General features: G+C 39.5%; 1 protein-coding gene across 3 annotated transcripts in view; it reads left to right on the top strand.

Annotated features, from left to right (window-relative positions):
- The first annotated feature begins 12,232 nt into the window (after positions 1 to 12,232).
- LOC109630996 (paired box protein Pax-7) overlaps positions 12,233 to 12,671 on the top strand; it is a 55,741-nt gene continuing 55,302 nt past the window's right edge. For 2 of the 3 annotated variants that reach the window (XM_020089562.2, XM_020089561.2), the window contains exon 1: positions 12,266 to 12,594. In XM_020089562.2, the coding sequence (XP_019945121.1) occupies positions 12,510 to 12,594 (85 nt within the window). In that variant the 5' untranslated portion in view covers positions 12,266 to 12,509. Of the gene's footprint in view, positions 12,595 to 12,671 lie in introns of all 3 variants that reach the window. The other variant, XM_069526170.1, reaches the window with a different exon arrangement.

The following is a 12,671-nucleotide window of genomic DNA, read 5'->3' as shown; positions in this document are numbered from 1 at the left end:
CTTTTCTAGTTATGCTTTCTACTACAGCAGTATAAAATATCGACATGACGTTGGCGCTCACACCGAACAGTATAAGTAGGAAGAGCAGCCTTCGAGCTAACTTCCCACACAGAAAGTCTACATGGGCACTCCATTTCAGATTGCAGTCCAGCTGTATGCCAAGATATTTAAAAGTGCTCACAACTCAAAAACATTCACAGAGTCATGGACTCTCACCTCTCTGGGGTCGAATATCATCTCCTTCATCTTTTAATGTTGAAAATTAAATGATGACTGTCACACTAGTCTTTAAAGGTGTCAATCTCATCCAGGTACATTGCGGGGCAGTCATCCCTGTGCAACAGGCCTAAAATCACTGTATCATCAGAAAATCTGATGATGTAAGTATTTGGCCGGTTGCTCCTGCATTCATTAGTATACAGTGTGTAGAGGAAAGGAAAACTCTTGCAGCCTTGTGGTACACCTGTGCTACAGTATTTGACCCTGGAAAGTGAGCTATTTCCAGTTGGATAGTGTTAAAAGCTGAAAAGAAAATCTACAAATAGGACCCGAGACGAATTTGACTGTCGGGGCTTACAAACTTTTGGATGACACCCCAGGAGCAGTATGGAGGCATTTTATGTTTTTTTTACATTTGAAGACATGGTCACCAGTTGCTTCAATTGTTTTGGATTTGGTTGCAACACAGTTTACCCCTGAAACTCAAAAAGTGATTTGTGGACTCAAACACTTCACCCACCCCTCCATCTGCATACTGGTGAGTAGATAACAAGTGAATTTTCCTTTTTCAGTGAAGTATCCCTTTAAAAGGAGCTAGGATTTGCCAGTTCTTAAAAGCATCATAGATATATCCAGGACTATCATCAAGCCATGTGTATCCACACTGATCATGAACTATTCAAGGTGAAACATTATGTGTCTTTGAAGCAGTGGTTCCCTAGTTACTTCATTCGTGTTGGATTTGGCTGCAATGCTGTTTATGCCTGAAACTCCAAAAGTGCTTTGTGGATTGATGCACTTAATTCATTCTCCATTGGCATAGTGGTGAGTAAACAATGAGTGAATTTTTGTTTTTGGGTGAACTAAACCTTTACATCAACATTTAAATCTCACTTCCCACATACGAACTAAATGACATTCAAAAATCAAGTGACACAAAGGAAAATGAGCTCACTATGACACAATGGATGGTTGTGAAGAGCCTCTACCTTTTCTTACACATTTTGTCAGTGTTAGTGCAGCACTTTGTAACTTTGTAAGTTATTTATCATCATCATCATTGCTATTATTATCATTGCTATTATTATTATCATTATAGAAGAAAGTGAAAACCACATTCAGCCCTTAATTAATATAATACAAACATTGTACTAAACAGATCTCATGTAGACGGGAAATATTATTCAACCGCTCAGCATCATCATCATGCTACCCACTTTAACTCCTGTGAAAAATTGCTCAATGAATAGGCGCTTCAGACAGCCATTTAGCAAACAAAATGCATCTTGCATGGTGGATCCGCATTGCTTGATCTACAAAATGGCAACATTGATCCTGGAGGTGGCCCTCAGCCTCATGAAGGTCCCATGCTCTGCTGGCCTGAGAGCCAGTCTTGTTCTCGCTGTAATCGCGTGTGAAAAAACAAGTTAGCGATGCTTTCGACAGAGCCATAACACGCCAGCAAACAGCAGAAAATAGCCAACCATAAGAAATTGGCTATGTTTCCAGTGCTGGCTTTATGCTTTTTGAAATCTTTGACTTGGGTTTTGTACTTCTCACTGGACTCAGGATGGCAGATTTTTATCTTTTCTCCTCAGTACTGCTGAATATCGTTACCTCACAGAGGAGAAAATAAGATTTTGAATATATTCACTGATCACCTCCATTCTCCTGCAGTCCTGAGTGTTGAGCAGTGGAATGATCGTAGTGCTGTATATATTGCAGGGCCCGCTGACATGAACCAGTGAATCCTGACCCACATGCAATACTAGAGCAGATTAGTGGAGGTTTAAAATGAGACGTTGTCATACATCAGGTTTTGTTTAGCTCACTGCGGAAAAACCCAAAGCCCCTGCAAACTGGCAGCTTCTACACTATGTCTCTGTATCGAATGTCTTCTCATAATCTTGATTACTAAGGTTTGGCTATGGTGGCCAAAACAGTCAATGCACCCCCACAACTCAAAAATGGATGTTGAAATTGTATGGAAATAATTACCTCCATTTGAAATTGGATTAGTGTTTGAGCTAACGTTTGTGTTTCACTTGTTTAGTGAGACCTCCATGCTTTATAAGAGAAGCAAATTAAGCAGCATCAGTGTGAGTCAGTAACAGCCTGTCAAATGCAAGAGAGGAGGAGAAGCCCCCATCAGACACGTGTGTGAAGACCAGACACCTCAACACAAGACCTCCACAGAGATGCTAACCGTTGTTCCTTTTCCATTTACTTTAAAATGCTGCAACATAATGAAAAGGAACACTTTTACTTCCTCCTGACTGAGAGTGATGTTACTCTATATGGATATAAACATTTGATGACAGACATACGTTCACTTCTCTAAAGAATATACTTGAGATTATTTTTCAGTTGTCTGGAGCAGACCGGCCGGGCACTTTTTAACTGGGGCACTGTGCGGCTTCAGACACAACACTTTTCATGGCTCAGTCACAAAGATCGATTAAGTGAAACCAATCGACACACTCCATGGTAAATGGGGGCTGCTACTTTCAAGTGGATCACACTGAATCTTTTCTTTTTGACATTTGTAAAGGCAAGCCTCATCTAACTGATTAAGACAAAAACAAGCAGCCAGCCCATCACATGATATGGAGGCTGCAGGACAGTACACTCTGCTGTCAGCACAATCTCATCAGTGGTTACTGTTCAACTTCGTTACTTTTGAGTTGTAGAGAGAAACATCTGTTTTATAATTGAAAATAATATTGTACTTTCTAAAAATCTCCTACAATATCGTATTATTTCTCGTTGTGTGTTTCTAATAGTGGTAGTGCTTTGTCTTCAAGACACACTTTTAAACTGAACGTTGCTGCTGAAGAGAGAGAAGTTGTTGTAGCTGTTACATGACTTTAACTCTGTCAGGAAATAACAATAAGAATTTATATGAGAGTTTTCAGCCTCTCTGACTCGTCACTCCTTGAACTTAAGTAAAATCCCATTGTTAACACTCACATACACCTGTTATAAATTATTTATTTTTATTTCAACTAGTTATCTGAATAGATAAAATATATAAAAATATACAAATATAGAGGAACATTAGAATGTTGTGCAGTAAATGTTTATTTACCAATTTTTTTTACTATTTTATTCTCCTGGTCATGACACCTCAAATTTAATTTGCAGCCTGTTCAACTTTCATCCTGATAATATTTTTGCAGAGAATTAAAAGTAATGGAAAGGACACAAGTATAACACACAATAACCAGACTGCCTCCCTGCACCATATTATGAGTCAAGGTCAGTGGCAGCTGGTAATAAAATAAATTGGTGGGGGCACATTTTATTTGTTTTTTGGGGGGAAGGAAACAAACTGAAGCCAGACTCAAAAAATAATTTGCAATAATGCATTTTTAAGAGGAATGTTTTAGATCTCGCACCCCCATCATTGTCCACAGTACATCCATGCTGACTCTTTGAAACAGCAAACAGGTCCATGTTTTTCTCTCTCAATTGTTGTTCGTGCTGAAATAAATGACACGTTCTGTCAGTTACAAAAATTTGCTTACCCTCCATTTATTTATTATGATGTGATGTAGATACTCTAGTATAGTATATTATCAAAGCAACAATCAAACCTTTTATAACCTGATTGAAGCATATTTAGCTCCGCGAAGAAGGTTAGGTTTTCGTCAGTTTGTTTCTTTGTTAGAAAGGATTAGACAAAATTTACTCAATTGATTTCCATGGAATTTTGTGTTGGGGAATGACCCAAAGAAGAATCCATTAAATTTTGGGCGTTTTGCATGTTGCATAAATCAATCAAATCAATTAATGGATCTTGATGTCGCCTTCTTTAACATTAAAAGATTGGGCTTTTTTCACTAATTTCTCATTTCACTAATGTGGTGAAGGTAGAACTAATCAGGGCGTTCAACAGGTGAAGGAACACAGGAAGTGAATTACTCTGTAAAGCCACAAGAGCTTTGTCTCACTTCAGCGGCCACATCCTTCAGAGGCTGCATCTGAAGACCAATTGCATCACAGCACCGTGACTAGATTAGACACCAGGTGGATCCTTCCCAGGCCAATAGGATTTTGTGACGTGCTTTTTTTCAAAGAGGTAATTCAATTTTACTTGTGTAGCGCCAAATCATAATATACATCATCATTATTTGATTTAAGAATGTGGACAGCAAATGCGGCAAAAAACCTTAAAAAAGGATTTATTTTTAAATGTTTCTGCCCTTCCAGACAGCTAATGGTACACGTGTTGAAGAAACATACATCTTTTTTATCAACTGAACAACTTTTTCAAAGGTAGCTCTGTTGCTAGGCGACAGCTGTGAGGGCAGGATAAACTGGCGATCCTGTAAGAAGACCAGACCTTCTCATTTCAGTTCAGCTACCACAGCCTACTTGGCCAATGAAGGGTGCTTAGACCAGGTCCTCTAAAAGATACAGGCCCTGAGTTGAGACACAGCTAAGATGTGAGCACACAAAATAAAACAGGAAATAATGCAACAAAAGACAAAACAAGAAAAAACATAACTTTAATCATGAGACCTGGATGTTACAATAAGTATGTGCAGTTTGGTGCAGCATGATTTAATTTATGGGAGCTTTTGGTGAAGGTATGCGCTCTACTAAATGTCATTGAAGGTTGTTACCACCACCAAAGACGTTTTTTTTCTTTGTTTGTTAGCTGGATCATGCAAAAATGACTCAAACATTGGGTGGAGCGATGGAGCATGACCCCGGAAAACCTATTCTATTTCTATGTGGATCTGGATCAGGGGGTGGATCCAGGTGTTTTACTGAGAAAAAAACTCGACCTATTGAAATACAGGACTGTTAGTGGAGGTGGTGGAAGTATTCACTTTACTGAGGGACATATTTTCATGTAAGTTTATGTTCAATGAAAGAATGATTATTGATCACCTAGTATTGCAGCTCCATGTAAGAGATCAGGGACAAAATCTACAATTGTCATTCTGTGTCAACATTCATTCTTAGGTTCAGCTGAAGCTAATGCTCACTAACCAATGGAAGGACCCTTTTGACACTTCTAAGTTTATTTTTCTTCCTTCAAAGCAAAAATGTATTATATTTTTGAGGGATTTAAACCATGACACAAGGGAGTTGTTCAACAAATGTACTGAAACTGTTCAAGCATTATTAAGTAAAGGTGAGCAATTTTGTAAAATATGTGGTTAATTTATATAATGTATGGCTATTCCAGCTTAACTCCTTAATAACACACAAAAATAGTTGGTAGACCTTGTGATATAACCACTGCTGATAGATTAGCTTTCTTCACTCTCAGTTAATCTTTAGACATGCTCTCATGTCACGGCGGTGGAGAGAAAGAGTTGTAAATGTCTGCACATTGCAGAGAAGAGAAAAGCAGTTGCGGCTGCCTCTGCAGCCAGGAGAAGAAGGATGGAGAGCATCAGGAGAGGAAGAGTCTGATTTGAATAGAAATTTTCTCTCTGTCTTGATCTAAAGTGCGGTCCTCAGCAAATGGACAGTTTATCAACTTGATGGAATATTGTTTAGCATTTGATGTTGATGTATCTAAAGTGACTGGGTTTTAAGCAAAGAGTTTCCCTCCTGAGGATGACTTCACTGATATCACCTCCTCCTACTCTCAGCTCTTATGATGAACGACTCTCCCCTCCTCTCAGCTCCCAAGAACCACCAGCAAGAAATTGTTGCTGCCCTTTTAAAAGTTTTTTTAAACTCTGTTTTTTATTTTGGCAAGATACTATCGAGCTATTTCACAAGCATGGTATAACTTCTGTTTGAGAGATGACATAATCTAGGATGTTGTCCTCACATTTGGTTTTTGTCAGCCAGACACTTTTCCCTGAGCACAATGGACCACGAAAACAAGATCAGCAGGACTAAAACCCAATGCAGTGGCAGGCCCTCATGGTAAATGGTAAATGTTTTGTATTTATAAAGAGCTTTTCTAGTCTTGATGACCACTCAAAGTGCTTTACAGTACAGTTTGCCATTCATCCATTCACACACACATTCATACAGTCCATCTATAAGCAGCACTTTTGTTTTGTATGATGGGCAATTCAGGGTTAAGAATCTTGCCCAAGGACACTTCGCCATGCAGATGGGGAAGACTGGGATGGAACTGCCGACTTTCTGGTTGGAGGACAGACGCTCTACCCCTTAGCCACAGCCACCCACGCTCATCTCAACCCCTACCGAACTCGAGACAGTACTTACGGGGCATGGACTTTAATGTTTGGAGAATTCTCTCCAGCACACCTTGGCTCTCTGGGTGATAAGCACTAGAAGTATTTAAGTAAGTAAGGACAACTGGGACATTACCTGAGCTAAGAACTTTGACATAAAGTTGGAGCCTTGGTCACTTTGTATATGCTTAGGAATGCCAGATGTGGTAAAAAAAAATGTCACTAGTGCTTTTTACAATAGCCTTGGCCTTTAATGTGCGTAAGGGCACAACCTCAGGATAGCACACATCATAGTGAGTATATACTGGTTGCCGGATTTAGTTTTGGGAAGTGGTCCTACACAATCCCCCAATATGCATTCAAATGATTATCCCATTACAAGGATAGGGTGTAAGGGAACAGGAGTAATCGTTTGGTTAGGTTTTTCGATTACCTGGCAAATAAAACATGGAAAATAAGGCAAAATGCTGCCACTTCAGATTTTAACCCCGGCCAGAAAAAATACCTGAGGATGCGATACGTTTTGTAAATAACCTGACAGGCTATGATCATGAGCTAAACTCAACACTTGAACACAAAAGGGACTTGGCGCAACTAGCTGTTGGACTGCATCATGGTTGCTGCCAGGCCCAGCAGACCACCTTCGCATGAGGACACCATCCTTAAAAAAGTACGAGACAGACCGCTCCTTTCTGTTTTCTGAAGCTGCAGACAAAGTACTAACTAAAGTACAGTCACTCTGTTGGGCCTTAATTAGTTCTACTTTGTCCATGGATAAAGTCAAATCTGGAGCTGTCAACATGGGTTTATCCTTGGGTTCCCACATTGTTGGGGGGGCATTCAAAACAGAACTATGTACTGCACCGGTATCTCGTAAAATTTTAATGAGCACTTGGCTGGCCCCATCCTTGGGCATGTACACAAAACCATCTGAGACGAACACTATAAAATCAGCGTCAATTTTGTCCTCCTGTTCTACCTGAGCTACTGTTTGAGCTACCCTAGGTATTGTTTGAATCAGCCCGACAGAGGAGTGACTGTTGGCCAGCAGTTTCTGTTGACGTCTTGGCAGCTCACCTCAGCTTTGTCCATGTGTCTACTGTACCTCTGTCTCTTTCTCCTTCATGTGTTTCTTGCTTCTGGCAGCTTTCTCTGCTGCCTTTAAATCCATGAAGAGTAATTGGCAAACTAACCTCAGCTGTGCCAAATAACTCCCTGGTTCACCTGAAGGTGCTCTGACAAGCTATGTCTCAAGCTATTGTGCCCCAGGTGTTCCTGAAGTAGCTAGTCTAGTTAGGAGTAAATCAATTGTGGGGAAATAGGACTGAGTTGTTGGTGTACCATACTTTCATCTTTCAGGCATTCCCACACAAATACACAAAAACAGTGTGGCTGTTACGTAAACCAAGGCAACAACACATCATACATGGGGTGTACAAACATTTGCTTTATAGGTAAACGAGCAGGTCAGACTGCCGATAAATGTATTGATCATATATATTCATACACTAATGTACATGAGCTATGCTCAACTACAGTCACAACTCAATTTAGTAGCTTTCTGTCGTTCAAACTAAAGATTTGTTAATGATCCCTTTGTGGACAATGTTGATGAGAATAATTTGTACAATGCTAATTACCCAGAGGTTTCCTTAAGTACTTTTATGAACATATTTATGGAAATTGATAATAGACATGTTTCTATGAAAAAGGACACAGGTAAAACTAATACAGCTCATTTGATTGATTTATCTCTAAAAGGTTTAATGAAACAAATGGATGAACCTGTAAAGATCTTTGAGCTGTTTATATATGTATATATATATATATATATATATATATATATATATATATATATATATATATATATATAAACAGCTCAGTTTCTCTAAAATTTTTAAGATCTTGGCCTTCTATTTAAATTGCCTTGAGATAATGTATATTCTGATTTGGCGCTATACAAATTGAATTGAATTGAAATTCAATATCATCATCCATGAAATTCTCCACTCTGCAGTCCAACCTGCCACAACAGCCTCTGCTTCAGTCCTAAATAGTAATCCAGTCTGTTATCTGCTAATATAGAATCATCTAGTATGGGCTGGCCATTGTCCTGGATAGGAACTGAAATCAACACACCATCAGGACTGGAGAAAAATTCATAGATGCCAAGCTTTCCTTCATTCAGGATTTATACACCTCTAGACTGAAGAACAAGCCCCCTCTAGGAGGCACCACAGAACACTGAACACTAAGATACCCAGACATTAGAATAGATTCACCCTGTCTTTACCAATTAAACACTTAAATCAGTCGCATAGTATCAGTAATGTAAATGTTTTGCAAGTGCATAGTCACCATATCCTGTACAGTGTAAATAACATGCATATGTTATCTATATAAATAATATACACATGTACATATCATGTGGTAATATTTAATATGTATTTGCACTACTTTTTTATTACACTACTTGAACATTCAGAGCAGCTGATATATCCATTTATCCACTCCTCACTTTTAGTATTTATTAAACAAATGTTTGTGTATAGACAAAAAACTACTGTAAGTCTCTTTGACTGGTCATCAAAACTAGAAAAAGGCTATTTAAATATATAAAAGCACTATATAGATATTAACTGTAATCCAGACTTAAACCCACTTTGACATAATGAGCAATCTCCAGGCAACAGAAGCATGAGATCAGACTGGGTAGATAAATTGACTGTGAGCGGACTGGACAGAGACTAAATACGCAGGGAAGGCATCTGGGCACAAGTGAAACATCAGACAAGTAGAAACACAAAGACAGGAAGAAAAACAACAAAGAGACACAGAAGGTAAGTAACTTCGAAGTAAAATTGCAAATAATAACTAATAAAAATAGTCATTTGAGAGGTGGCAGATCATGAGGGAGGACAACAAGCAAGTTTCAGGCACAATGAAGGTTCCATGAAGACCTGGAAAGGGCACAACTACACAACCACACAAATCAAGCAAATCATTCACACATCTAGAAATGAGAAGTAGCAAAGAGATGCTCTAAAAAGAGATGCAGTTATCTTCAGAAGATGCAAAAGCCTCTTACCAGCATAGGACAACTGTACGAGACTGAGGCCGACCTGGAAAAAGGTAGCAGCTAGGTACAAGGACTGAAGTAGTCATAAGCAACTGACTGCAGATTAAGGCATAAAGATGGGTGGGGTTGTTCAAGATGTAGGGGGCATGATAGAGAAGACTGCTGCACACAAAATGTTTCAACAATGCAGTCTGGATGGCACAAGGATATATAGGAGGTTCTCTAAGTGGTGACTGTGTCGAGCCATTCAGCCAGCCATTCGAGCCATGACCAGCATTTCAGTTTTATTTGAAGTGGCACAAAACTTTTTACAGCAGACAAGCAGGCTGATAACTGGATGATTATCAATGTGAATTATGATTAACAGTCTACAGATTTTCCAAGCCCAGCCAGCTGGGTATCATCAGCATAACAGTGGAAATATATTTAAATTCATTTAATGATTGAATTGAATCATTTGGCCAAGAGGGAAAAAACAGAAGGTCAAGAATAGATCGCTGAGATTCTCCATATTTGACATCAGAATATGTTGAAAAAGTACTATGCCACTATAGGAGACATATCGTACAAGTGTGGTCTCTGACTTTTAACCGCAGCAGGTTTTAATCTATTGAGGATGCCAGTTTCTCTTTTATTAGCTTCACTACACTGGCTTCTTGTTAAATTTCAAAATTCTCCTCCTCACTTACAAGGCCCTTAATAATATGGCATCATCATACCTCTAGAGCTCACTAGTACCAAATCACCCCACTAGAGTACTGTGCTCCCAGAATTCTTACTTGTTGTCCCTAAAGCCTTAAGTACAGTAGGAGCCAGAGCTTTCAGCTATCAGGCTCTTCTTCTGTAGAATCATGTCCCAGTTCAGATCAGGAGGCAGACACCCTGTCTATGTTTAGAGTATAGGCTTACAACCTTCTTTTTTGATCAAGCTTATAGTTAGAGCTGGTTTGAGATTGTGATGGCAAATCGTAGATCATGATCGTGGTGGCAGCTGAACGAGGACTATGCTTACAACAAGACAGATACGCCTGCTCCTGGGGGAGGGACCCCTCACATGTGGCTCTCTCTGAGGTTGAGTTTGTTGAGGGTTAAGGACAGAGGATGTTGCACCTTGTTAAGCCCTATGAGACAAATTGGGATTTGTGAATATGGGCTATACAATGAAATTTTGATCGATTGATTGATATGATTTCAGATGTAAGAGATACATTAATAATATAAAGTATTGCTGGTCTATCAACTTGCAAGATTAGCAAGTTTAGACAATTATTCCAGAGATTTAGTTGAAACAGAAACTATCTAGGATTCATCACGTTTTTCACAACTGGAAAAATTAATAAAATAAAATAAAAAAGCAGCGCATAGAGCATATTTGTAAATCAATCCACCCTCATGCTACTGGAGGTAGAACATTTCCAATTGGGATTTTTGTCATCTGTGTTGCAACCTTCTGCAAGCCTGTTGTTGAGTAGCTGCAGTTTCTGTAGACCTCTGTGACCCTCCTTTTGTTAGTAAGATATTTCTGTTGTTACAGCCACTTATGTTTTGTGTATTCTATTGTATTTTATTCAAGTTGCATGTTAATGACAATTGCATTCCGAAAAAAAAACAGAGCCACAGATTTATTTTGGAAGCTGTAAACTACTGTCCATTGGCCAAATATTTATTATGGTCCTTAAACATATTATTATAATTATTATTATTTTTACAGCACATTTATTTCATTTAATTCATTTCAAACCATGAAGCTTTTTTTCCTTCTAATTGCAGTGCTGTTCCCTGCATAGTATGCCTGTTTGATCCTATGGCCTGCATTCCCTTAATAACTACTGTCTCTAATTTACTAGTGTCCTGTTGAAACATTACTACCATACACTAATCTACTACTACATTCAAGGTGTATGCTACATTGATATTTGAAATTCCCTGTTTATTTCTGTTTTTCACAGAGAACATATTCATAATCTGTTCTGCTTTTCACATGGTTCTACATTTTATATCCTGTATGTTCTACAGCCACTAATGTAGCCTCATTTCCATTCCTGCCTAGTGAGTACTGTATTTGCTTTTCTTACGTTTTTTATTTGCTCCATTGATTTTGTTGAAATGTCTGTTTTTCTATATTGTGTTATATTTTACATTCAGTACATAACAGGTTTTTTTCCTTCTTGTAACTGCAACTCAAAACTCAGCTCCTGAACACAAGTCTGTCAAAGTGACTGACTATAAAATGATTTGAATTGAAATAGAGATTTTCTAGTCTTGACCACTCAAAGCTCTTTACACACATTCATACGGTGCATCTATGTGCAGCACTCTTTTTTTCCTAAGAGCTGAAATTGTTTTCAGCCTCTTGCCCAAGGACACTTCGGCATGCAGATGGGGAAGACTGGGATCGAATTGCCGACCGAGAAATACCACAGGCCTGCATCAACACACTGATCGTCTGTATAGCTGCTTTGCATTTGACAGGAGTTTGTGTGTCCAGTTTGTTAGGTGAGCTGCTGCCGAGGCTGTGCGGTGTGTTTCACTATGTTTCAGTGTGTGTCACTGTGTTGTGTAGGCTGCGTGCTGCTCTGACGGTGTGTGTGAATGTGTGTTTGCGCATCTTCACCCCTTCGTTCCAATTGGCTGCTGAAAGTTGTTGGAGCTTTTCCCTCTCGAATAAGAGAAGGCTCCGTGAACCTATCGGTGCTCGCGGTTCGTCCCCCCCCCCCTCCTCCAGCCTGCCTGGCCCAGACTTGTCCTGGAGACTGTCAACAGAGTCCAGCCTTCACAGCGGTTAAATAAGCTGGTGTCAGAGACGGAGCAGCTGTATAGTGTGAACACATTAACAGTGTAAGGACTGTCTCCCTCTGCTCCGGGGGCTTTCACACTCACATTAAACCTCCCTCTCCTCCTGCACCTCTATCTGGATCTGTCTGACATTTTCTACCTCCTTAAATACTGACCAACAAGGCTGCACTTGAACTGGACATCTAGAAACTTTTTTTTTATTTTGTTTTCTTTTTGTATATTTTCTTTTTGTTAATGGTGCAATGTCGTCTTTGCCAGGAACGGTACCGCGGATGATGCGCCCGGCTCCCGGACAGAACTATCCCCGCACTGGATTCCCTCTGGAAGGTAGGCTGGAGCCGAGCAGCCGCCTGGAGCCGCTGGCCCCACACACAGGCTCAGCGAGAAGAGGCTGAACATCAGGT

The sequence above is a fragment of the Paralichthys olivaceus genome, chromosome 6 (assembly GCF_024713975.1).
Source record: "Paralichthys olivaceus isolate ysfri-2021 chromosome 6, ASM2471397v2, whole genome shotgun sequence".
In the NCBI taxonomy this organism is placed as follows: domain Eukaryota; kingdom Metazoa; phylum Chordata; class Actinopteri; order Pleuronectiformes; family Paralichthyidae; genus Paralichthys; species Paralichthys olivaceus.
The sequence above is the reverse complement of the archived record's forward strand: the minus strand, read 5'-3'. Positions and strand labels throughout refer to the sequence as shown.